Below are 27684 nucleotides of genomic sequence, written 5' to 3' on the forward strand. Positions count from 1 at the left end.
AGGTGCTGGAGAGACACCTCCCTTTTGGCCATCTTGGTCTTCCTTCTTCTGAAGCAGTGGTGCATAACACGTCTACATCATACACACGCGCAGGCATTAAGGTTGTGCGCAAGCGCATTACAATACTTTGATCTGCCCTGAGCAGGGCAGATCAGAAGTGTGCCTGCGCAGGACCTCAATGCCCATGCGTGTGTGCATGACAGATGCGTTGTGCACCGTGGCTTCAGAAGGAAGACCAAGATGGCCAAAAGGTACAAAGTATTGTAGTGCGCCTGCACAGGACTGGTGAGCGTGCATGACAGACGCGTCGTGTACCGTGGCTTCAGAAAGAGGAGGCGCCGGAGGACGAAGACACCCATCTAAGCCCCACACAGCCAGCCACGCAGCCCCACCCATCTAAGCCCCACACAGCCAGCCACACAGCCCCACCCATCTAAGCCCCACACAGCCAGCCACACAGCCCCACCCATCTAAGCCCCACACAGCCAGCCACACAGCCCCACCCATCTAAGCCCCACACAGCCAGCCACAGCCCCACCCATCTAAGCCCCACACAGCCAGCCACACAGCCCCACCCATCTAAGCCCCACACAGCCAGCCACACAGCCCCACCCATCTAAGCCCCACTCAGCCAACCACACAGCCCCACCCATCTAAGCCCCACTGAGCCAGCCACACAGCCCCACCCATCTAAGCCCCACACAGCCAGCCACACAGCCCCACCCATCTAAGCCCCACACAGCCAGCCACAGCCCCACCCATCTAAGCCCCACACAGCCAGCCACACAGCCCCAGCCACGCAGCCCCACCCATCTAAGCCACACCCACAGCCCCACCCATCTAAGCCACACCCACAGCCACGCAGCCCCACCCATCTAAGCCACACACTCACAGCCACGCAGCCCCACCCATCTAAGCCACACACACGCAGCCCCACCCATCTAAGCCACACACACACACACACACAGCCACGCAGCCCCACCCATCTAAGAAAGACACACACACACACCTTGTAGGCCCCAAGTCTGCTGACAGGTTCCCATTAAAACATGTGGATGCATGATAATTAATGTGCACAAGTAAAGAAATCAGGAGATTTTATTATCACATACAATAAGATTTCCAGAACAATCTTAGATTGTTACAGAACAAAGGTTATTTAGAAGTGTTAAAGTTACTTTACTTTCATATTTTAAACATTTTCTAAAGAAAATTCACACTGAATAAAAATATGCAATTTTTTTTACCTATTAATTTAAGAAATCCTAAAGACAAGTCTATAAGAACACTTTCAAGAGAAGAAGACACACAATGGTCGGAGCCAGGATAAGTCTATGGACACTTTTTCCACCACTGGTGCAGACATCCTTCACTTCTATTGAGACATTGTTAACATTTTGGGACCAGCTTCCAAGATCACACATTGATTTAGTTGCACATCCTCGAAGGGCTATAGAAGAAGAGGAGCCTGGTTCTGCAAAGAAACTAGAGTTATCAGCCAAGTTTAAGTCAAATGTTCATATACAGCTTTCACAATCTATTTAACTGACCAAACTCTTGAGGAAGCAGAGGCAAAACATGTCCGGAATAAGCAGCATCAGGGCAGTGATCTGATATCACCTTATCCTTAAGTGGTGTAAAATTATAGTTTATAAGAATTAATCCCACAATTACTCTTAATAAAATGAATTAAGCATCTTTATGTTTGAGTTACAGCATAACTTATGTATGTGTACTGCCCCTGCAGCAGTCGGACCACTCGGATCCGGGGTTGCTGTGGCTCGAGGGTCTCCAGACCCAGTGGCTTGCGGTCACTATAAAATAAAAGGGGGACTACTTGCAGGGGATTAGTGTCTGTGCCACTATCTGGGGGAGCTGGAGCAGGGCAGCCAGATGACGTTTCCTCCATGGGTAGGGGAGGCCCCGGGACTCTGGATCGTGGAGGTGTAGGGGGAGCATGGTACAGGCCAGGCGGGCAGACTCGGGAGCACAGCATATTCACCTCAGGCCATGTGGATGTTGGTGCGACCATTAAGCAGACTGACAGGAGTAAATCAAGTCTCTGGGTGCCGCTGCCACTCGGGGGAGCTCGTCCGGGAATCCTTCCCCGTTGGTATTGCTGATGGTTCTGGACCTGCCTCCATGAACTGAGTTTATGAGTGATCCTTCAGCTTGAAGCTGTCGGGATCCCACTCCCTATGATTAAATAGAGGAGCCGTGCTCTCGATGGCTGACACTTGGGATTTCAGTGGGCCGCATAAGCTGGAAAGCCCTATCCCCCTCATTGTGTTGGTGCCTTCGATCTCTGAGCTCTTGTGGCAACGTTCATAAAGAGACTATTCTCCACAGGTTAAATTATCAGGTTGTGTGAAGCTATTATGTTATCTAGCTGTTATCTAGGGTCCTGTATGCTGCCGTGCTTTGTACCAGTCCGGTTACTAGATTTTTCGGTGCCAACCAACCATTCTCCAAAACTAAATCTGGGCACCCTTGTCCTATACCCTGCCACCGGGTCTCCAACTCCTCCGGTCCCAGACCACCGTCTGCAACGGAGCTACAACTCCCCCAGCTCCTCACTCTAAGGGCTACCACTCAACTGACTGACTATCTCCCTCCCACCAATCTGCCTGACCCCTAGACAGGTGGCCCTATTCCAGCTAGACCACCCACTGGTGTGCCTGACAGGGTGTAGTGTGAGGTGTGGCTAGGATTTGAGTGCTGATGGAAGCAATACCAAAGATTAGGATGCCAGAACCATGGAGGTAGAGTTCTGCACCATAAGGAAAAGGCGTACAGTATTCTGACACCCTGATAAGATCAGGGGCGGCATCTAGGTCACTATATGTCATAATGCAGTCCCCTGGTTAACCCCAAGGTCCACCCAGTCCAACCTCCAAGTCCACCAATCCCCCCCCCCACCCCCTAACCCTCCCACAGACTCACATCAATGAGCTTGATCACACCAGCATTTTCACACAGACTGACTTGTTTATGCCAGCAGCACGGATGTGACATGAACCACACTTTGATGTGCTGCATGTGACATGTACTGGAGAAACCGGTCACAAAATACAGACTTTATACTTTCCTGTCTCGGGTGCTGCTGTTTGTTTCAGGTCTTGCTCATTAAGCCCATGTGTAGCGCCTCTAAAGTCATCAGGGAGCTACAAGGTACTGCATCCCCACCAGGATGCAGGGTCTACCCCCAGGGACCCAGAAGACCAGTGTCGGTAACAGCAAAACATTCCAGTTAATCCCAGTTTATCCCCAAAGACTGGTGAGACTAGGATTGGACCCAATGGATGCCCACCTAGGGGTGGAGCCGATCCAGTTGACTAGACGACCAGGTGGGAGGGGGCAGACAGTGGAGAGTCAGTCATTTGTTCAGTGACGGGGAGAGTGAGTGGAAGCACTGACAGGAGTGTGATTGCGACCTGAGGGCCCAAGCGTGTGGTTGCCGGTGGAGTACTCGCGCAATCATAGCACCAACGGGGTAGAGAATCCTAGGTTAGGCAAATGCTCCAGACAGACCTGATAAATCTGCACAGTGAGGGGACCTAACTGACCGTGAAGTTCGGGACACCGTAGCAACGGGAGAACCGGACCAGAGGAACTGACCCCACAGGGTTCACGCTACCATCATATGGACTACAGTTGAGGACGCCCAGCCACCCAAAGCCATGGGGACCCAACCAACCAGAGACTGGTGCAGGGGAAAGAGGCCACCAGTCACTACACCAGCACTGGGACTAAGGGGGACCAGCGGTCAAGACCAGCTTTCCATCTCACTGAGTAAAGTAACCAGTTACACTCAGGGCCGTATTTGGGGTTTTTGCTGCCCTAGGCACTGTCAGTGGTGGCGCCCCCTTCTGATCAGTCAGATTAGGGTATGTGCACACAGCTTTTTTTTTTTTTTCAGACAGATCCGCGCTGTAACCCGCCCAAAAAACCCAAACTCTAAATATTAAAGAAATGAACTCATACACTGCAGTGTAATAACGACTTGCTGTCCATATGTTCAGTCTTTGGAGTTTTTTTTAAGCGTGTCAGGTTTCCTCAGACATGAAGCGGCTGACCGTGACCGGTCCATTATATGGCGCCTGCTGCTTGGATGCCGCTTACTACTTCATTTAAAAAATATAAGTAAAATCCAGTAGCTAAAAGATGTTGGAAAAAACAACCAAGAAGCAACAGCAAAAAAATAAAAAGAATAAATAAATATTTGCTTCAGGATATTCTGTCTGAAAAATTCCGGGGGTTCACAGACATCTAGAAGACGTGTGCACATTCCCTGATCGAGCCCAGAGCCTTCAGATAGTAGTTAAGACCTCCATACACATTAACCAAAAGTGGTCTAAACCCGCCAATATCGACGGGTTCTGCTGACAGCCCAATGTGTATGGGGGCTCTAACTTCTGATTGTCGGGGGGGGGAATAAGGATCCAGCATGTCTGATTACGGAGTGTAGATCCTATTATCCTCTAAATGATAAGCTGCTGCGGGAGATGTCCAGCAGCGGCTCTAATAAAGAACACAAACAATTGGCAGAATGAGTGCTCCTGTATATGGGAGAGCTGAGCAAGATAGCTGTCGGCTGAAAGATCAGACTATACTGTATGGGGGCTTTAGTCTATTACTTATTCAGCTGACAGACATGCAGATAGCTGTATTTTTAGTCCAGCACGCTGACCCCATGTTTTAGGAGCAAGACTGATAAGGTAAAGATTACAACAGCCACATGACTATCACCTGAACCATCATCAGTACAGTAATACATAACTAAAACCACCCTAAATACAAGAATACGTAACAAAAACCACAGTTAGTACAGTAATACATCAACAGAACTACTGTCAATACAGTAATATCACCAAAACCACCCTAAATACAATAATACATCACCAAAACCACCATCAGTACATGAATACATTGCCAACTTCGTACAGCAATCAAGTGCAGTGTCAGGTTAGACCCATATACATATATGTATTGCATTAACGTACAACTCCCAGTATGTCCTTAACAATGGTAAGGAGATGCTGGTAGTTGTTACCAGCCATCATTAGACTGTAGACCATATAAGAACCACAATACTGATTAGTCCCAGGCAGTAGACTTAACTTTTGGAGGAGATCTTATATGTTTAGGTTCATTAATTCTGAGGAGATTAGTAGGGCAGAGGTGGGCTCAGTAGGGAGATGGGACATCATGGGGTGGGATTTGAGACCTCCACCAATTGCTCAAAAGACCTCTTAAGTGCACAGCTCAGGAGACAGGACTATGAAATTTTACTCCTGGAATCCATTCTGTCTGCATGTTCTGGTTCTGGGAAACACTCGGGGCCACGGTAGTCGGACCCCCAGCGATTGGAAAGTTATTCCCCATACCAAGGATAGGGGGTAAGATCCCAATGTGAGAAAACCCCTTTAAAGCAGCATTCACACTGCAGCCAAAGATGGGAAACGGATCTACACAGTGTCAATCACCCGATGCACGAGCAAAAAAACTTGTCAGGTGAGATGATTTTTAAGCTGACTGAAAGGGAATCTGTCACCCCAAAATGACACCTAGACTGCAGAAATATTTATATGGGGGACATGATCTGTGGAGAAATAATCCCACCCATATAGAGTTCAGCTTAAAAGGAACTGGTCACGACCTTTAATATTAAACTGCTCCATTGTCTTGTTAGTCAGAAAATGTGCATCACTTACGTTGCGTCACTAACAAGAGGGGGGGCAGTTTAAAATTGAAAAAGGATGTAACAGGTTCCCTTTAATATTCACTTGAAAAGCCACATTTATTTGATATGAAAATGAGGACATTTCTGCGCGGCCTAAGCCTGGGTGCACCATTACCACCGAATATAGGAAAATACTAGCCAGGCCTGTGTCTTGATTAATAGTGATCCATTGGTGAGAGTGAGCACCGTAACACCAGATCTCCTAACTGCACCGCACCCAACACTGCGGCACACTCCAAGCGTCAGTGCATGTGTGCACACAACACAGGAGGAGCACAGTGAGGAGGGGGGGGGGGGGGGGGGGGGGGACACGGCGCTGTGATGTGCTGTCTGCTCACTTCAACAACCTTCCTCATTGAATCTGCAGTCAAATACAGGCAGCAACCAAGTGTCAGAACGTACCTGCATCACATTGCATGCACACCCACGCGGACACTGGAGTCACATTGCAGGCGCAGACACTGCAGTCACATTGCAGGCGCAGACACTGCAGACACATTGCAGGCGCACCCACGCGGACACTGCAGTCACATTGCAGGCGCACCCACGCGGACACTGCAGTCACATTGCAGGCGCACCCACGCGGACACTGCAGTCACATTGCAGGCGCACCCACGCGGACACTGCAGTCACATTGCAGGCGCACCCACGCAGACACTGCAGTCACATTGCAGGCGCACCCACGCAGACACTGCAGTCACATTGCAGGCGCACCCACGCAGACACTGCAGTCACATTGCAGGCGCACCCACGCAGACACTGCAGTCACATTGCAGGCGCACCCACGCAGACACTGCAGTCACATTGCAGGCGCACCCACGCAGACACTGCAGTCACATTGCAGGCGCACCCACGCAGACACTGCAGTCACATTGCAGGCGCACCCACGCAGACACTGCAGTCACATTGCAGGCGCACCCACGCAGACACTGCAGTCACATTGCAGGCGCACCCACGCAGACACTGCAGTCACATTGCAGGCGCACCCACGCAGACACTGCAGTCACATTGCAGGCGCACCCACGCAGACACTGCAGTCACATTGCAGGCGCACCCACGCAGACACTGCAGTCACATTGCAGGCGCACCCACGCAGACACTGCAGTCACATTGCAGGCGCACCCACGCAGACACTGCAGTCACATTGCAGGCGCACCCACGCAGACACTGCAGTCACATTGCAGGCGCACCCACGCAGACACTGCAGTCACATTGCAGGCGCACCCACGCAGACACTGCAGTCACATTGCAGGCGCACCCACGCAGACACTGCAGTCACATTGCAGGCGCACCCACGCAGACACTGCAGTCACATTGCAGGCGCACCCACGCAGACACTGCAGTCACATTGCAGGCGCACCCACGCAGACACTGCAGTCACATTGCAGGCGCACCCACGCAGACACTGCAGTCACATTGCAGGCGCACCCACGCAGACACTGCAGTCACATTGCAGGCGCACCCACGCAGACACTGCAGTCACATTGCAGGCGCACCCACGCAGACACTGCAGTCACATTGCAGGCGCACCCACGCAGACACTGCAGTCACATTGCAGGCGCACCCACGCAGACACTGCAGTCACATTGCAGGCGCACCCACGCAGACACTGCAGTCACATTGCAGGCGCACCCACGCAGACACTGCAGTCACATTGCAGGCGCACCCACGCAGACACTGCAGTCACATTGCAGGCGCACCCACGCAGACACTGCAGTCACATTGCAGGCGCACCCACGCAGACACTGCAGTCACATTGCAGGCGCACCCACGCAGACACTGCAGTCACATTGCAGGCGCACCCACGCAGACACTGCAGTCACATTGCAGGCGCACCCACGCAGACACTGCAGTCACATTGCAGGCGCACCCACGCAGACACTGCAGTCACATTGCAGGCGCACCCACGCAGACACTGCAGTCACATTGCAGGCGCACCCACGCAGACACTGCAGTCACATTGCAGGCGCACCCATGCGGACACCTGGAGTGCTACTCTGCTCCTCCAGTGTCAGGACACGTGCAGAAATGCTAAGTGATTTTAAACAGCACTGACTCACACCTAAGGGCGAGGGACTGTCTTTAATATGCAAATAGGACGGTGCACATCTGCACCAAGACATCGGCCGCACCAGGGGGGACAGAACAGTCTGCATATATATAATAAAATACTAAGTTAAAACTGTACATGCCAGAGCGACATCCCCTGTATAAATGTGTCTGCAGATTAATTGGCATTTTGGGAGTAAAAGTAAAATGTCATTGCTCTTAGCAACACATTGTCCTGCGTCTCCCAAGACTTCCCTCTTATTTGGTCTGCTGCAGCACATACTGCAATGGTGCCCATATGGGGAATCTGTCACCAGGTTATTTCCCCCCCCTCAGAGCAGCATAATGTAGAGACAGACCCTGATTCCAGCAATGTGTCACTTACTGAGCTGTTTGCTGTCATTTTCTCTGCTGCAGATCTTGCAGCTATACAGAGCTCATGAATATGCTGGACTACCTGCAGCACACCAAGAGTAAGGAAAACAGAGCAGTGTATATGGGCTTCATTAGGAGTGAAAGGCAACAACTTCAATAGGTATGCACAAATAAGAAGAAACAGAAGTCTTTAAATTTGCCTAAGTATCTGTATATCCCATGGTCAATAATTAGCAATAATAAACGCTATAGTGCACATAAAATGTTTTATCAGACACAAGGTACATGGGGTATAGAATATAATAAAACACAGGACAGGATTTGACAATGACAGGCGAATAATCCCCATGTGGGGCCACATGCGATCTCCCCCTATTGGTAAGCTCCTGTACTGCTAGCCAGTGCTGGTGTGGTTCTCTATGGCTCCCTGTACTGCTAGCCAGTGCTGGTGTGGTTCTCTATGGCTCCCTGTACTGCTAGCCAGTGCTGGTGTGGTTCTCTATGGCCCCCTGTACTGCTAGCCAGTGCTGGTGTGGGTCTCTATGGCTCCCTGTACTGCTAGCCAGTGCTGGTGTGGTTCTCTATGGCCCCCTGTACTGCTAGCCAGTGCTGGTGTGGGTCTCTATGGCTCCCTGTGCTGCTAGCCAGTGCTGTTGTGGGTCTCTATGGCTCCCTGTACTGCTAGCCAGTGCTGGTGTGGGTCTCTATGGCTCCCTGTACTGCTAGCCAGTGCTGGTGTGGGTCTCTATGGCTCCCTGTACTGCTAGCCAGTGCTGGTGTGGGTCTCTATGGCTCCCTGTGCTGCTAGCCAGTGCTGTTGTGGTTCTCTATGGCTCCCTGTACTGCTAGCCAGTGCGGTTGTGGGTCTCTATGGCTCCCTGTGCTGCTAGCCAGTGCTAGTGTGGTTCTCTATGGCTCCCTGTACTGCTAGCCAGTGCTGGTGTGGGTCTCTATGGCTCCCTGTACTGCTAGCCAGTGCTGGTGTGGTTCTCTATGGCTCCCTGTACTGCTAGCCAGTGCTGGTGTGGTTCTCTATGGCCCCCTGTACTGCTAGCCAGTGCTGGTGTGGTTCTCTATGGCCCCCTGTACTGCTAGCCAGTGCTGGTGTGGTTCTATATGGCCCCCTGTACTGCTAGCCAGTGCTGGTGTGGTTCTCTATGGCTCCCTGTACTGCTAGCCAGTGCTGGTGTGGTTCTCTATGGCTCCCTGTACTGCTAGCCAGTGCTGGTGTGGGTTTCTATGGCTCCCTGTACTGCTAGCCAGTGCTGGTGTGGGTTTCTATGGCTCCCTGTACTGCTAGCCGGTGCTGTTGTGGTTTTCTATGGCTCCTGTACTGCTAGCCAGTGCTGTTGTGGGTTTCTATGGCTCCCTGTACTGCTAGCCGGTGCTGGTGTGGGTTTCTATGGCTCCCTGTACTGCTAGCCGGTGCTGTTGTGGTTTTCTATGGCTCCTGTACTGCTAGCCAGTGCTGTTGTGGTTCTCTATGGCTCCTGTACTGCTAGCCAGTGCTGTTGTGGTTCTCTATGGCTCCTGTACTGCTAGCCAGTGCTGTTGTGGTTCTCTATGGCTCCTGTACTGCTAGCCAGTGCTGTTGTGGTTCTCTATGGCCCCCTGTACTGCTAGCCAGTGCTGGTGTGGTTCTCTATGGCTCCCTGTACTGCTAGCCAGTGCTGGTGTGGTTCTCTATGGCTCCCTGTACTGCTAGCCAGTGCTGGTGTGGTTCTCTATGGCTCCCTGTACTGCTAGCCAGTGCTGGTGTGGTTCTCTATGGCTCCCTGTACTGCTAGCCAGTGCTGGTGTGGTTCTCTATGGCTCCCTGTACTGCTAGCCAGTGCTGGTGTGGTTCTCTATGGCTCCCTGTACTGCTAGCCAGTGCTGGTGTGGTTCTCTATGGCTCCCTGTGCTGCTAGCCAGTGCTGTTGTGGTTCTCTATGGCTCCCTGTACTGCTAGCCAGTGCTGTTGTGGGTCTCTATGGCTCCCTGTACTGCTAGCCAGTGCTGGTGTGGTTCTCTATGGCTCCCTGTACTGCTAGCCAGTGCTGGTGTGGTTCTCTATGGCTCCCTGTACTGCTAGCCAGTGCTGGTGTGGGTCTCCATGGCTCCCTGTACTGCTAGCCAGTGCTGTTGTGGGTCTCCATGGCTCCCTGTACTGCTAGCCAGTGCTGGTGTGGTTCTCTATGGCTCCCTGTACTGCTAGCCAGTGCTGTTGTGGGTCTCTATGGCTCCCTGTACTGCTAGCCAGTGCTGTTGTGGGTCTCCATGGCTCCCTGTACTGCTAGCCAGTGCTGGTGTGGTTCTCTATGGCTCACTGTTTTTCTAGCCTGTGATTATCTGGCTCTGGTCAGTACACTGCTGTAGGTAAGGGCTGGTCGGTGTTTCATGTATCAGTGTCGCGGGCGGGGAGGAGGGTGTCAGCACACCGCGCTCACCCCTTCTGCTCGGGTCCGGCAGTTGCTCCTGGTGGCTCGAGCTGCGGGCCGGATCCCGGGGTTTCTCGAGCGACACTCCTCGCCCGTGAGTGAAAGGGGGTGTTTGTTGGGTGTGGGGATTGTTATAGTTCGTGACGCCACCCACGGTTGTGGTGATTGCACCACCGCTGCTCAGTATGGGGGTCCCGGGGATGGTGATGCGGAGCAGCCAGGTGTTGTGTTGCCCCTCCGTGGGTAGGGGTTGGTGATCCCGGGGCCCAGTGAAGAGATGTAAAGTGTAGGGCCCGGTGGGCGCAGGGACACGGGGGCAGCGCTGTGCCTTGCGGCACTGTGGTACTCACTCAGCCTGAGACACGGACACAGTTTGTATGGTAAACCAACGGCTGGTAGGACGGTCCCACAGACTGCTGCACCTGCACTCCTGGTAGGTGACGTCTCTCTTCCTTGCACCTGTGTTGTCTGATGGTAGCGGTGGATTCCCTCCGGTTACCCGCTCCCCGACTGCAATCTGGGCCGGAGGAGCTCTACACTTTGCCCGCAGGCGCTGGCCCTGGGGAAACTGGTGCCCTGGCGGTGGCGGTGTCTCCCCTGTAATGGTTGGGCTGTTGCCGTCAATCGGGACTTGGTTGTTGGGGGGGGGGGGGGGGGGGGGGGGATCTACGTCCTTCACTGACGGATTCGGCGACTCCTAGCCTTGCCGGGGTCCGAGAGGCCCCTGCCCTGGTGCTGACTGTCCTTCGGCACACTGCTCCAGACCACCGGGCACACAGCCAACGGGGTCCTTCCAAACGGTCCCCCTCCAAACAGTCACCACCGTCGCTGACCTTGCTGTTCTGGCCCTACACAAAGCTGGGCTCTCAGGCTCTGCACACTCTCTGCTCTGTCACCACTTCTTGCTCTCCTCCTTTTCCACTTTTCCTTCCTTCACTTTCCACTTGCTGTTTACTTTAGCCCTGCCTGGGCTACTCCTCCACTCCTTCCACTTCCTCCTCCCTGACAGAACTGCACTCTTGCCCTGCCTGGGCTAATCTGCCTGGTTACTTCCTGCCTCCAGAGTTGTGAGCTCCTCGGTGGGTGGAGCCAACCGCCTGGCCCACCCCCTGGTGTGCATCAACAGACTCCTGGAGGAAGGCAACAAGGATTTCTGGTTAGCAGATGTGCCTACCTGGAGTGTGGGGTGTGGTGGTGTTGTGACCCGTGTCCCCTGGCTTGCCCAGGGCGACACATCAGCTTGGTTCTAGCACTCAGCACTTTGTATATCAGGGACACAGTATATGAATGATCCTGCATGTGGCCTGTTATTGTCACATCCTGTCCTGTGTTTTATTATATTCTATACCCCATGTACCTTGTGTCTAATAAAACGTTTTATGTGCACTATAGCGTTTATTATCGCTAATTATTGACCATGGGATATACAGACACTGAGGCAAATGTAAAGACTTCTGTTTCTCCTTATTTCTGCAGCACACCAAGTAGTCCTGAAATGATAACTACTGCTGATTAAACAGTGATTTTATCAAAACTACACTAAACAGCCCAGTAAGTGATACACCTCTGGAATCAGGATCTCTGCCCCTACATTATGCTGCTCTCAAATTAGGTGGCAAAGACCTGGTGACAGACTCATAATTCTCCTCACTAAAGAGTAACCACCCTAAGTAAGCCCAAGGCTGTGCCCAAGAATAAATAATTGTCCATCACTGAGCTCACAGCACAAACCATGACCCCCACACCGTGTCACTTATAGTATACAGCCTCCACATTCTCTCCTGTAACATTTCCACTACACTGCCCCCTCACATGAAAACCCCCACTGTCCTCCCCACTGAATTATAGCCTCCAGACCTTCCTCACTTATGAACTATGACCTCCACTGTCCCCACCTCTCCATGCAGCCCCCACTTCACTGCCCCCCTCATGATGTCCCCACTCTAATGAACCTTCTGCTTCACATGCTGTATACCGAGCCCTCCCAGGCTCCTAACTGAGCGCTCCCCATGCTGCCCCTTCTCCATATCAAGCCCCCTCCATACCAAGCCCACCATGGTTCCCCTTCCATACCGAGCACCCCCCCCATGCTTCCCCATACCATGCCTCCCATTCTCCATACTGCAACTCCCATTCGCTATACTGTCCACCACCCTCATTTTCCCTCCCCCCATTTTCCCATTCTGCTCCATCCCCCATGCTGTGCACCCCCATTATGCTCTATCCTCCATGTTGCGCCCCCATATCATGTTCCATCACCCTCATCCTCCATGTTGCGCCCCCATATGTTCCATCCCCCCCATCCTCCATGTTGCGCCCCCATATGTTCCATCCCCCCCCCCATCCTCCATGTTGCGCCCCCATATCATGTTCCATCCCCCCCGGGTTGCTTGTTCGGCGCTGTCTTCGGCTGTAAAGCGCTTACCTGCTCCAGGCGGCATCTCCGGCGGCTGTACCTCCCGTTCTCCGCGGTGGTGGTGGCGGTGGCTGGATCAACATCTTCCTCGGCGGCGGCTCCATGTCCCGTCCTCCTCTGCGTGGCGCTGCCTCACGCTGCTGTGACCTCTGCACAGTGAGCGCACGGCAGCACGTCGGGGCGGGGAGCTGATTACAGCTCCTCTGACCCCGGAAGTACCAGCACGCTCAGTTTCATTTATAGTCGCGTGTTCTAGACGCGACTATAAATGACTGCGGCGCCCCCTCCCTCCTCCAAAAAGGCGCCGATTCAATAAAGAGTTTGGAGGAGGGAGGAAGATTAAAAAAAAATTTTTTTTTTTTTTAAGTTTTGGTTTGGGCGCCGCCCCCCTGGAAGGCGCCGCCCCAGGCACGTGCCCTCAAGTGCCTAATGGCAAATACGGCCCTGGTTACACTGCAACTCCCTGTGTAGCCTACCTTCTTTCTGCGCCCATCAACATCACCTATCCTCTGGGGCCTGGCCCTACTTGCAGAGGGCCCAACATCCAGGCTGCCACCAACACCAGCCCTAGCAGTGAGAACTGTGCAGCAGCGGCTCCACTAAATGGCCGCAACCCACAAGTGGCATCATGATATAAACTTTAACCTAATCTCCCCTGTAAATATTCCCCTTTTGAAAAGCGTCCCCAGGGTCACGGAAGTGGGCAACGGCCACCCAGTGACATCTCCCCAGCAACATATCGCCCGGACCGAGTACCCCACAGCCGTGGGCAACACGTATACCGCCCTCGCGTCAGCCGGGCTGCTCGTATCCAAATTCGTGGTGGCTCGAGGGGCGTTTTGACCCTGGGACGGAGGGGGGGGGGGGGGTTTGAATGGTGGTCTTCATGCGGCCACTCCAGTAAAGGGGATATTTACAGGGGACAGTGTATTTGATAGCTCATGACGCCACCCGTGGTGTGTGGCAAGGTGGAGTACCACCGCTGCAGCTGAGAGTACCCGGCGGTGATTGTGTGTGCAGCCAGGTGTTAACCCCCTCCACGGGGTGGGGAGGGAGAAATGCTCCAGGACTCAGTGATGGGACAGGGATGTGCCGTTGGGGAGGTAAGTGTCACTTGCGTACTCAGTCCAATAGTGCTGATACCAACAACTTTAGTAAACCAAAGTTCTGGACACTGCTGCGCCCGCAACGATGGAGGAAGGAGGTGGGGGGGGGGGGGTCAGAACGGGGAAGCACATTTGGGTCCGGTTCCTGCTGGTGTTGCCTGTTGATCTGTGACCTTTCCCTTGGCACTCTATTTTCTTCTGGTTAGTCCCTATAGCCTGAAACTAATTGGGTCCTGCTCCCCAGTATGGCTAACTGAGGGAGATTGCTCTCAGGGTTAATGTGGCGCCCCTGACCTGGTCAGGCACCACTGAGTACTGCACCCATGCTGGGGCAGTGCAATACAGGTAATCCAGAAGGCTGACCGAGGTGTGACTACACGGGCGCATAGTGATCAGGTCTCATCTACCTTTGAGAGGGGGGGGGGGGGCCTCCATGTCCACTCAAGGGGTGTGGTGGAGCCTGGTTGCTAGGTGGCGTAGGCAGGCACATTGGGGAAAGAGAAAGAAGGCGGAGCAAGGAGTCTGGAGCAGAGTGTTGAGGAGTGAAGAGTCTGGAAGTGGAGCTCAGACAGAGCAGACGTGCAGAACCCACTAGTGAGCCAGTTTAGTGTGGAGCTCAGGGAGAGCAGATGGAGGGCCCTGGAGCTGCTGCAATCTATCAGTGTCTGTGCAGTGACTACTGACGGGGGAGTTCAGTCACCTAGTAGTGCTACCCGAAATCCACTCAAGGCTAGAGAGAGCAAAGTAATGGCAGAGTAAGGGGGCTGCTAGGGAGGTACCAGGCCCGCAAGGGTAACAGGTCCCAGTGCAGAGATGAATCTATCTTTCATCAGCCAAACCTGCCTGAGGGGGCACTTCCGACCCTCAAGACAGAGTCCGCAGCCACATAGCAAAGAGGACCAATCGTTCACAGGAGGCAAGCAACCGGAGTGATCTGGTCCAGGCTGCAAGCAAACAGGCCAAAACGAGGGGAGAACAAGCAGCAACTTCTCTGGGTGACCCCCGTAGGGACTGCAAGTCGGGGTCATCACAAACAGAAGGGCTAGAGAAGGAGAGTCAGTAGCCACCCTCACAAGTCAGCCTGAAGGACGCCTAGTTCCAGCCTGGTTCATCCCAGCTACGCCCGGGTTACTCACCCTACCACCATCAGTGAGTAAAATCCTTGAAAGACTGTTTGGACTGTGCCCTAGTCATTCTGCGCCTTGTGGTTCCACACACTTACACAGGGCCCTGGGGCTTGCCTCATTCTCGGGAGGCTACTACAACTGACTGCACCCACCATCAGCCCCAGGCACCCCTTAATCTGCAGTGGCGGTCCCCACTGACCGCAATACCGAGAGTGGCGTCACGACAATCAAAAGAGAAGAAGATTCCCTACCTGTGACCGAAGACCAGATCCAGCCACGTGGAGTCCCTGAAGGTAATGCACCGCTACACCGACACCGCACCTGTGGGGCTTCACATTCACACTTGAGATTTACTGGACTGTATGTGTGGAAAGTACTATCCCCCTCGTTGCGTTAGTACCCAGATTTTGGAGCGGGTAGAGAGCAGATCTTGAAGGCTCCGTTCTCGTCGGGTCAATTGTCAGGTTGCCTGAAGCTACTCCCTGACCTAAGGTCCACATACCCAGTCGTGCCCTGGTCCCAGTCCGGTGGCTGTCCTCCACGACAATGCCGTGCCCCTTGTCACGATCCCCTGTGACCGGGGTTCCAGCTCCTAACCGGCCAAGACCAACGTCTGCTACCTAGTACTTCCAAGGAGCCCAGCTCCTGACCTCCTCTCTTTCACCTCCAACACAACACTCCTCTTAGACTGACTCCTAACCTCACCTTAACCAACCCCCCCACCCCCGTAGGTAACCCTATTCCACTCAGGCCGTCCACTGATGGGTGTGGTGCAGAGTGTTCCTAGGATTTTGATTAGCTGGTTTTGGCAACACCATTAGTTAGGGTAGGGACCCACAACCAAGGAGGAGATGGATATTGCACAGGAGGGCAGATTGCACAATACCCTGTGATGACCTGATAGGCCAGGGCGTCACATGTATATTCACAGCAGATCTGAAGTAGCAGCAGCCCTAGAGACAGGCAAGTGTACCAGCTCATGTGGTCCGTGTGCTATCCGGATGATACCTACCTTCACTGGCAAAACATTTGTTTGGCACAGATGTGTGAAGTAGGTCTAAGACAGCAAATCATTTTCCTGGCCTCCCAATGGCCATATTAAAGAACTAGTTAGTAGAGATGAGCGAACCGGTCCCGGTTCGGCTCGAGGTCAGTTCGCCGAACGGAGGTCCCGTTCGAGTTCGGTTCGTCGAACCGAACTCGAACTGCATAGGAAACAATGGCAGGCAATCACAAACACATAAAAACACCTAGAAAACACCCTCAAAAGGTGTCCAAAAGGTGACAAACAACTCAACACAACAAACACATGGGAAAGTGACAAGGACATATACTCATGCGAAAACAAAAGAGCTGGACAAGGAAAAAGAGGAGGACACACAGATATAGGCATGGCACGCCCTTCTAAAGTCATGTAAAACACCGCAAGGTGACTCCAAGCGGAGTCTCCCTTTTTTCTAAAAATTGGGCCCCACACACACCCACCCATTCAGTGGCAGCACTTGTGCCCCAGTTGTACACTTCACAGCTACATTTGCATCAAGCACATTCAAAAATACGCCATTCTTACCAGTCCCCAGGATGACACCGGGGTAGGTAGCAAAGTCTTTCCTGATCCCAGCTCTGTTCATCTTGGCTTCTTTTAAAAACACATCAAGCAAGGGTTACTCCAAGCGGAGTCTCCCTTTTTTCCAAAAATTGGGCCAAACACACACCCACCCCTTCAGTGGCAGTGTGAAGCCCCGCTAGTATGTGTCGGTGCAGTACCTTCAGGGACTCCACGTGGATGGAACAGTCTGGTCACAGGTAGGGAACCTTCTTTTAGGATTGTCGTGACGCCACTCTCAGTATTGCGGTCAGTGGGGACCGCCACTGCAGGTTAGGGGACGCCTGGGGCTGATGGTGTGTGCAGTTAGTTGGAATAGCCTCCTGAGAGTGAGGCAAGCCCCAGGGCCCGGTGTAGGTTTGTAGTACCACAAGGCGCAGAATAACTCCACACAGGCAGAATTGTCTTTCAAGGGCTTTACTCACATTTGATGGCAGGGTGAGTAGCCCGGGCGTAGCTGAGATGAACCAGATGGGAACCAGGTATCCTTCAGGCTGACTTTATGAGGGTGACTACTGACTCGCCTTCCTTAGCCCTTGGTGGTTTGGGGTGACCCCGACTTTTAGTCCCTATGGGGGTCGCCCAGGGAAGATGCTGCAGCCTCTCTCCCCCTTTTGTTTGCCGTTTGCTTGTTCCCCGGACCAGGCCACTCCAGCTTCTTGCCTCCTGTGACCTATGGGCCCTCACTGCGGTTACGTGGCTGCGGCTTTTGTGGTGTTGTGGTGTGGGCTTTGAGAGCCCCACACCGGCAGGTTTAGCAGAAGAAAGCTGGATCTATCTTTGCTTCGGGATCTGCCGCCCGGTTGGGCCTGGTGCTCTCTAGCAGTCTCCTTACTTCCCACTCCGTGCTTTCTCTCTAGCTGAAGCTGGCTTTCAGGCAGCACTCCTAGTTGACCGTTCTCCCCCGTCAGTAGCCACTGCGCGGGCGCTGTTAGACAGCATCAACCCCACAGGTCTGCTCCTCACTGAGCCCTCTGGAGTTCTCTCTAACTGACTCACTGCCCCTCCTCTCCTGTTCTTGCCTACGCCACCTAGCAACCAGCCCCTGAACACACCCCTAGCTGGGAATTGAAAGTTAACTCCTTCTGGCTACTCAAGGGTCCCCTCTGGTAATGTGGGAGGCCTGGTCACTATGCGCCTGTGTACCACACCCCGGTCAGCCTTCTGGATTACCTGTATTGTACTGTCCCCAGCATGGGTGCAGTACTCAGTGGTGCCTGACCAGGTCAGGGGCGCCACAGCAGCACTTGTGCCCTAGTTGCAAACAGGATGTTTTGATTTGCATCAAGCACATTCCAAATCCACAAGCATTTACTCTCCCCTGGATGACACAGGGGTAGTAAATTCCTGGTGGATCCATGACTTGTTCATTTTGATGAACGTCAGTCTGTCCACATTGTCACTGCACAGACGCGTGCGCTTATCTGTCAGCACACACCCAGCAGCACTGAAGACACGTTCAGAGACAACGCTGGCAGCTGGACACGACAAAATCTCCAAGGCGTAACTGGAGAGCTCTGGCCATTTTTCTAGATTTGAAGCCCAAAAGGAGCAAGGCTCCATTTGCAAAGTCATGGCATCGATGTTCATTTGGAGATACTCCTGTATCATCCTCTCCAGCCGTTGACTATGTGTCAGACTTGTTGTCTCTGGTGGCCTTGCAAAAGAGGGTCTAAAAAAAAATTATGAAAAGATTCCATAAAATTGCTGTTACCAGCACCAGATACGGTCCTACTGGTACGGGTAGACTGTTGAAGATGACGAGACCGTCCCATGTTTGTCAAGTTACAACTGGGAGATTCACTCCCTGCACCTGCACGGTTGTTTGGTGGAAAAGCGGATCTAAGATCGAGTAACAGCTTCTGCTGATACTCCTGCATACGTGCGTCCCTTTCTATGGCTGGAATTATGTCACAAAATTTGTACTTGTACCGGGGATCTAATAGTGTGGCAATCCAGTAGTCATCATCACTTCTAATTTTGACAATACGACTGTCACGTTGGAGGTAGTGCAACAAAAAGGCACTCATGTGTCTTGCGCAGCCATGCGGACCAAGTCCACGCTGTGTTTGTGGCATAGAGGTGCTACCCGTTCTTTCTTCCTCTGACATCTCCCCCCAACCTCTTTCAACTGAAATTTGACCAAGGTCTCCCTCATCCGCTGAGTCTTCCATGTCAATGGACAGTTCGTCCTCCATTTCTTCATGTTCTCCTGCACCTTGCTCAACATTTCGCCTGCTACTATGCGCCCTTGTCGATCCCTGTCCCCCATGGTCCCATGCCTGCTGCGTTGGTGATGATGAACATCTGGACCTTGGTGATGTTGTTGTCCCTTGCGCATATGAATCCTCCTGTAGTTCCTCCCCTTCATGTTGTCCCACCCCCTGACTCCGAATAGTGTTTAGCGTGTGCTCCAGCATGTAAATGACTGGAATTGTCATGCTGATAATGGCATTGTCAGCGCTAAACATATTCGTCGCCATGTCGAAACTGTGCAGAAGGGTGCATAGGTCCTTGATCTGAGACCACTCCATCAGGGTGATCTGCCCCACCTCTGCATCTCGTTGGCCCAGGCTATACGTCATGACGTATTGCACCAGGGCTCTGCGGTGCTGCCACAGTCGCTGTAACATGTGGAGAGTCGAATTCCAGCGTGTCGCCACATCGCATTTCAGGCGATGAACCGGCAGGCCGAAAGACTTCTGGAGCGATGCAAGTCGCTCAGCTGCGGTGCTTGAACGGCGGAAGTGAGCAGACAGTTTTCGTGCCCTGTTCAGAAGGCCATCTAGGCCGGGATAGTGTGTTAAAAATTGCTGGACGACAAGGTTCAACACGTGAGCCATACAAGGTACGTGTGTCACCTTGCCCAGGCGAAGGGCCGCACCCAGGTTTGCAGCATTGTCGCACACGGCCTTACCAGGCTGCAGGTTGAGTGGAGACAACCATTTATTAAACTCGGACCGCAGAGCTGACCACAACTCCTCAGATGTGTGACTCTTATTCCCAAGACATGTCAAGCTAAAGACCGCCTGATGCCGTTGCGCTCGGCTGCCAGCATAGTAATGAGGGGTGCGTGATTCCTTCTGCGCAGTGAGAACGCTGGTGGCCTGACCAGGCAGGCTTGGGGCGGAGGTGGAGGACCCAGATGAGGTGGAGGAGGCAGAAGCAGTGGCGGAACTTGGACAGACAGAGGATTGACACACAAGTCGTGGGGACGGCAAGACTTGTGCAGCAGACCCTTCACCATCTATCACCATAGTTACCCAGTGCCCAGTCAGCGACATGTAACGTCCCTGTCCATGCTTACTGGTCCAAGTATCGGTGGTGAAATGCACCCCTTCACACACAGAGTTTCTCAAGGAAGCGGTGATGTTGTGTGCGACATGCTGGTGTAGCGCGGGCACACCTTTCTTAGAGAAGTAGTGGCGACTAGGCATCTGGTACTGGGGCACAGCGACAGACATAAGGTTTCTAAAATCCTGTGTGTCCACTAGGCGGAAAGGCAGCATTTCGGTAGCCAACAGCTTACAGAGGGATAGAGTCAACCTCTTAGCTTTGTCATGGGTCGCAGGAAGTGGCCTTTTATTTGACCACATCTGAGGGACAGAGATCTGGCTGCTGTGTGTAGACGGTGTTGAGTAGGGTGTCCCTGGAAAAATGCAGGTTTGTGAGGAAAGTGCAGGCGGAGACATGTTGCCTTCATCCAACGTTGGTGCTATCGATGTCTGAGAGAGCAGTACACACGCACTTGTTTCCCCTTCCAAACCAACTGACGACCTACCAAGCAAACTGCCTGTTGCGGTTACAGTGGTGGAAGTTGTGCGTGGAAACACAGGTGTGACAGCTGTCCCCACAGTCCTAGAAGATGAAGAGCGCGCGGATGCACTGGAAGGGGCAGGCGGTGGATGGTTCGCTCCGCTAGGCCGCATTGCAGCACGGTGAGCTTCCCACCGGGACCTATGATATTTATTCATGTGACGATTCATGGAAGAAGTTGTCAAACTGCTGAGGTTTTGATCTCTACTAAGAGAATCATGACAAAGTTTACAGATCACATAATTTGGGCGATCTTTTTCTATGTCAAAAAAGGACCAGGCTAGGCAAGGCTTAAAGGCCATGCGACCTGTTGATCCACCCCGAATAATGCTCAGAGGCAGAGTGGTGGCTGAGGATGCAGTTGTAGACGTGCTACCAGTGCTCCGACTGTCCAGGAAGGCGCAAGGTAACTTCGTTGTCGGTTGCATCCTCCTCCACCGCCTCTGTTGACCTCCTCGAGTGTCTGACTGTGGGTTGACAGTAGGTGGGATCTAGAACTTCCTCATCAATTGTTGTGTTTGCACTCCCCTCCCCCTCAGACCGAGCCTCTTCTTGCCCTGACCGAATATTTAAGTTGTCATCCCAATCGGGTATCTGCGTCTCATCTTCATCAGTATGTTCCTCATTGTCTATAACCACAGGTATTACAGTTTGTGACAAAGGGTCAACATTATGCTCAGAAACTTGGTCCTCACGGCCTGAATCAGAGTCACAAAGGTTCTGGGCATCACTGCAGACCATTTCCTGTTCTGTACTCACTGTAGCTTGGGAGCAGACCTCTGATTCCCAGGCTATAGTGTGACTGAACAGCTCTGCAGACTCAGCCATCTCAGTTCCACCATACTGTGCAGGGCTGATGGAGACTTCAGAGCTGGGAGAAAGCAAGTTTGATTGGGATGACAACTCAGAGGACTGGTGTTTTTTGGATGCGGTACTTGAAGTGGCTGAGAGGGCACTTGTTGGACCACTTGAGATCCATTCAAGCATTTTCCTTTTTTGCCCATCATCTACCTTTGTTCCTGTTGTTCGTGTCCGTAAAAAAGGGAGCACATCGGATTGTCCACGGTAAGTAGACATCTTACTTTTGCTGGTAGATGGTCTATCTTCAGCAGATGATAATGGAGCTTTGCCACCTTCCCCACGGACAAAACCTTTGTTGCCTTTTACACCACGCCTCTTCCCCTTTCCACCAGCAGCTGTCATTTTGCCACTCATGTTGATTGCGACAAGATTGTGGACTGAAAATGTGGTAGTAAAAATTGAGAGGTGGTGAAGATTGCAGTGGTGGTCTAGATTTATTAACAGCAGAATAATAAAGAATAAATATCCCTGACAATGCAACTACGGCCCTTAAACTGGCAGCAAAAATTGCTAGTATAATGGCTTAGTTATAATGAGTTGGAGTGTGCAATGCAGGCAGACGCGCTCTGCAAATGTCTTTGCACTAGTGGGACTATAGCAAAGTCCAATAGCCACGTTTAGGATGCCACTAGGTACACTGAGTGTTTGCTAGTATAATGGCTTAGTTATAATGAGTTGGAGTGTGCAGAGGACAAGAGGGTACAGTGGCAGGATTGTGGGGCTCTGGGTAGAGGAATGGAAGCCTGCCTTTCTATTCCCTCCTAATGGTGAAATGCAGGGAGGAAATCCCTGACCTGGGCTACACAGACGCTGTTGCTGTTTTCAGGACCTGTCACCTATGGCTCTCTGACCCTGCCGGTTTGAGCCCTTAAATGGACTGATAGAAAGTGCTCTCCCTAAGCTGTCTAACGCTGTGTATGCAGCGCATACAGCTGTATCAGCGATAGGACTCAGGAGGACGGAGCTGCGACAGTGATGTCGGACACCAAAGACGCAGAAGGCAGATAATGGCGTCCTGGAAGAAAATGTCCGGTTTTATAATGCAGGGACATGTGACATGGACATCCTATCACACATGCCGTTGCTTCTCTGGCTAAACGTCCACTTAGCTGTGTGTGTGTCTGGGATTGGCTGACATGCTGGCCCGCCCCACTACACGCACGCGCTTAGGGAAGGAAGACAAGAAAAAAAAAAAAAAAAATGGCGATCGCCATTATAGAAACAGCAGTGATCTGAAGGCGCTGTTCCCGCACACTATACACTGAAATGTCATAATAGTGTGATTCACAGAGTGACTTACACTATTACAGCAGAAACCAAGCTAGGATTTAGCTGGTTTTTTGCTGCTAGAACCGTTCTCGAACGTTTCTAGAACTATCGAGCTTTTGCAAAAAGCTCGAGTTCTAGTTCTATCTAGAACATGCCCCAAAATCACTCGAGCCTAGAACTGGAGAACCACGAACCGCGCTCAACTCTACTAGTTAGTTATCACTTGTTCATTGTTTACAGATAAAAGCAGAAGACACTTTGACATTGGTTCCAACAAGAGCACTTTACCTGTTACTTTTGTTGACCGGAAGATGCACATGGTTTCATTCCCAGTGCATTGTATCGTATCTGACGTGTAACACCAGGCAGAAGCAGATACACAGGATCGACAGACAAGTCCATTGGGATCAGTACCTTTCTTTGGTACTAGAAATAAACAAAGAAAATAAAAATATAGAAAAACAAAACTACAAAAACATACAGCTGCACACTAAAATGCTACCAATGAATAAGGGAACTCTGGTTTTGCATTACTCCTATAGGAAAATTTGAAAAAAATAAGTAATATTTAGCTTATGTATGTGAGCCCAGTCACCACGGCAAGGCATCTGTCTATATACCAGGAACCTAACTTGAAATACTTTATATGGCTTAAAAACCTCCACAATATTGATCTGCGGCTAGGTACCAAAACATGATAGATTGCATTTTACTTTTAGTGGTAAAAGCAATTTTATGTTTATTTGTGGGTGGAAAGACAACTGAATTTTTCCAGCATTTGGAAGTGTGCGCCTTCATTAGAATATGAGGCTCCAGCTATAAAGGGAAGTGAACATAGCCTGGTTATAGGGTGGAGTCCTCAGAATGAAGAGCACTACAAATACAACAGGTGTGAACAGGTGCTAGCCGAAAAAAAAAAAAAAAAAAAAAAAAAAAGGTTATATACAGGGGAATAGTTGATAAAGTTTGTTGTGACACCACTTGCGGTTATGTTGATGGAACCGCCGCTGCACAGTCTTGCTGCTGGGGCTGATGTGATGGCAGCCTGGATGTTGGGCCCTCCAGGGGGTGGTGATAGATTTAGGCGTGGAGAGAAAGGTATACCACACGAGGGGGGCATGCTGTGTAACTGGTTCTCTTTTCTCACAGTATATGGCAACTAGTACCCGGAGGAAGGTATTCACCTCTGGTTCCCTTGGTCCCAGTGCCGGTTGATGACCTGGTGGCTTCTTTCCCCTGCACCGTTCTAAAGTTGGTGGATGCCCACGGCTTGGAGCATCGGGGGGGGTCCTCTCCTGTTTGTCTTAGTCTCTGGTCCATACGGTGGGCAGTGTGAACCCTGTAGGGTCGGTGTGTCCCTAGTTCTCCTGTTACTGCTGGTGCCCCAGGACTTCTAAGGTCAGTGATGTCCTGGATGGTCACCTCACTGCAGATTTTATCAGGTCTGCCTGGAGCATTTGCCTGACCTACAGCTCTGTACCCAGTCAGTGCTGTGGTTCCAGGAGTACTTTGCCGTACTTTACCAGCAACCAACTGCCTGGGCCCTCAGGTCACCATCACACTCAAGTATCAGTGCAGTTATGTCCATCTCCTCTCATTTCCACTTACTGTCCCCTCCCACCTGGTCTTTGACTAGTTAACTGGATCGGCTCCACCCCTTGGTGGCCATCCATTGAGTCCAATTCTAGTCTGTCACCAGTCTGTGGGGATGGGGGAAAACTGGGATTATGTGTTTTGCCGTTACCGGCACTGGTCTTCCAGGTCCCAGGGGGTAGGCCCTGCATCTTTGGTGGGATGCGGTACCTTGTAGTGCCCCGATTGGTTCAGTGGCGCTACACATGCATTGGCCAATACATAAGCCAAGTCTTTTTTTCAAGTATTTCTATAGCAGTAATGAAATACCACAGTACTCTTATTCATTATCATTTTAGAGTGCAGCTGTATGTGTTTTGTAGTAATCTGTTTTCAGCAAGCACATGTTCACACTTGTTGAATGTGCAGGTCAGTCTTTGATATTCCCCATAGTTTTGCATAAAGAAAAATATCAACTCCTTCTTGAAGTAGTGTCACTTCAGAGCAAGAGCAAATCCTGGCCAATGCCAGATACTACAGCTAGTAAATTAAATAAAAATCACAAAAACAAAATAAAATATAAAAAAAAAAAAAATAATGGATGACTTACATGGTTGAGTTTTAGGAATACAGTTGTCTGTGTCACAGCATGACGTCACCATACTGATGTTTCCATACTGTAGGGTTATGCTGCCATTAAAGTCACATTCTGATGAAGGCTCACAGCTCCTAATGAAAAATTCAGTTGTCTTCTCACCTACAAATTAACATAAAATTCCATTTTATTTTACCTCTTTCCAAAATGTAAAAAAAAAAAAAAAAAAAAAAAAAAAAAACCACTGAAGCTGATATAGGACTTATTTAACACCTTTACGACCTAGGATGTACTGGTACATTCGTCTTTACCTCCCTTCAGTTACTACAGGCTCTGGCGGTGAATCTGTGGTATTCCTGGCACATGTCTGCTGATCAGACATGTGTGGCTAACAGGCGCAGGTGGATTAGAGAGTCACCCACGCCTGACACTAAGGCTATTTTCACAATCTGCAAAAAAAAAAAAAAAAAAAAAAAAAAAAAAAAAAAAATTCCTTTTTATGGATGCATCCATTTTTTTGCAGACCGCAAAAAACAGAAGCAGATAGCTAGGGATAGAGGAATAAATGAATGACTGGCTAGAGTGATAGATAAGACATATATAATGTCCCTCTCTCCAGCACTTTACAATCTTGCACCCTATAGTGACTTTCATGTAACACTAAAGGGTGATTAGCAAAAAAAAAAAAAAAAAAAAATTAAATATAGCCATCTCCGATTTCACAAATGCCCAGTCACACTTAGTGTGATTGGGCATTTGTGAAGTCACCAATTCCAATTACTTAATTTTTTTTTTTTATTTTTATGGGGAAAAATGGGGGTAAATTGAATTTAGAGTGAGTTTTTGTTTCTTTCTTGGTTGCCGCAACATTTCTTTAAATGCAAGGAAATTAGAACATTGCATCTACACAAATAGTATTAAAAACTGCAGATCAAGATGCATAAAATAAGTCATTACGGAGCCCCAAGTGCAAGAAAAAAAAAAAAAAACACAAGTGAGAATTGGTATTAGCAGAAATTTAATTTTTTTTTCCCCTTTAAGCTTCAAGGTTTTTTTTTATTTTTTTTTAAAAACAAATGCACAACATTCCCTTGTGTGCATAGATATGTTGAAAATGATTTTTTGCTTTGCAACATATCTGCTTGAATTGCAGCAAGTCTGTGCACACAAGGGAATACTGTAATTATTTTTTTTTTTTTTTTAAAAGCTTCAAAAGGGTAAAAAAAAAAAATATATAAAATATATATATATATATATATATATATATATAAAATTCTCTTTCTGCTAAGACCAATTCTCAGCTGTTTGATGTATACAGGAAAGTGACCACTTTGTTGTTTTTTTTAAACCACCTCATCTATTTAGGAAACTACAGAAAAATAGTAAATACCATCACTTACCAGCAACAGTTTTGGTCACTTACCAGCAACAGTTTTGGTGTATGTGGAAGCACAGACCGAACCCAATGGACAAGATTTGCTGGCGCCCCAACAGAAGGTGGATGCAGAAACGCACTGAGTACATGAGAGCGCGGAACCTAAGGAGACACCAGCGCAGGAGTCACATTCCATCATTGTTTACAAAACACTTGTTACAATGTAACATCAGAGAATGAAAAATCAGAGCTGCAATAGAGACTTCGGCCATGTCCCCATGTGCAAAAATTCTGCCTCCCCTCCCCACCATCTGCATTAAGATCCTATATAAGTAAATATAATCCCCTATTATAGATTCTACAAAGAAAAAGACATTTTAATCATGATACAATTTTCCAAAAAACTTACTTGTTGCAGCAAGAGCCAAGAGGAGACTCAGGATCCCAACCAGCGACCCCATCCTGCAGCTCTGTGTGATTACAATGATGGGTGTGAAATGGAGGTTCTTAACCAAGGTGGCTAATTTATTGATTATTTTTCCCTGTTTTTTTTTTTTTTTCTTTTGCAGGGTGGGGCAGAAGAGATCCAGTTGATTTCAAGGAGGAAAAAAAAAAAAAAAAAAAAAAAAAAAAAAAAAAAGTTTCATTAACCCTTTAAGGACCTAAATTGGCCTTGATATGCACACATTATTTTATTTATTTATTTGTTACATTCCAAAGGACACAACTTATTCTTTTTACTTTTTCATTTTGTTGATTTTTTTTTTGTGGGAAGAGTTGTATTTTTCAGTGTCATCAATTTGGGGTATAAATAACCAAATGCCTAAATGTTATTAACTTTTTTAGGGGAGTAAAAGAAAAAAAAAAACAATTTTTTTTTTTTTTGGATGGGGGTCTTAAATTTTGAGTTAGGCTAAGTTCACATTTCCGCTAAAATGTATCAGTCGAAATCCGCTGCTATGGTAAACAACGGAATCCGTTTAGCGGATAGACTTGCATTAGTGGCGGATTGTGACTTATGACCCTGCGTTGCGTCCGCTGCGTCGCGGTCCATCGTTTTTTGACTGACTGCCGGGCGGGGAGCAACGCAGAATGTAACGTTTTTCAGGCCGTCGAAAACAACGCACCACGCAGGAATCGGTCGCCATCCGTCACACTTGTAATGTATGTCTATGGTGCTGGATTCCGTCGTAATCCGTCTTACGACGGAATCCAGCACTGGATTCCGTCATGCTCTACTGAGCATGCCCAGCATGTATGGCACGCCCACTGGGCTGTCCCAAACACAAACGGATCATGACTGATCCGTCAAAGAACGGACGCACAGCGGATGTAACGGACACAACGGATCCGT

The 27684-nt window shown here is 50.3% G+C and overlaps 1 protein-coding gene across 1 annotated transcript; it reads right to left on the reverse strand.

Annotated features, from left to right (window-relative positions):
* Positions 1-1253: 1253 nt before the first annotated feature.
* On the reverse strand, positions 1254-26791 carry LOC142255944 (phospholipase A2 inhibitor NAI-like). The gene is made up of 5 exons (XM_075327404.1): positions 26740-26791; positions 26379-26492; positions 24971-25117; positions 23077-23214; positions 1254-1468 (listed from the first exon to the last, which is right to left on the reverse strand). The coding sequence occupies exons 1-5, from the start codon at positions 26789-26791 to the stop codon at positions 1278-1280; spliced, it is 642 nt and encodes a 213-aa protein (XP_075183519.1). The 3' UTR covers positions 1254-1277.
* Positions 26792-27684: the final 893 nt, after the last annotated feature.

Source organism: Anomaloglossus baeobatrachus, chromosome 11 (genome assembly GCF_048569485.1).
Source record: "Anomaloglossus baeobatrachus isolate aAnoBae1 chromosome 11, aAnoBae1.hap1, whole genome shotgun sequence".
Classification (NCBI taxonomy): domain Eukaryota; kingdom Metazoa; phylum Chordata; class Amphibia; order Anura; family Aromobatidae; genus Anomaloglossus; species Anomaloglossus baeobatrachus.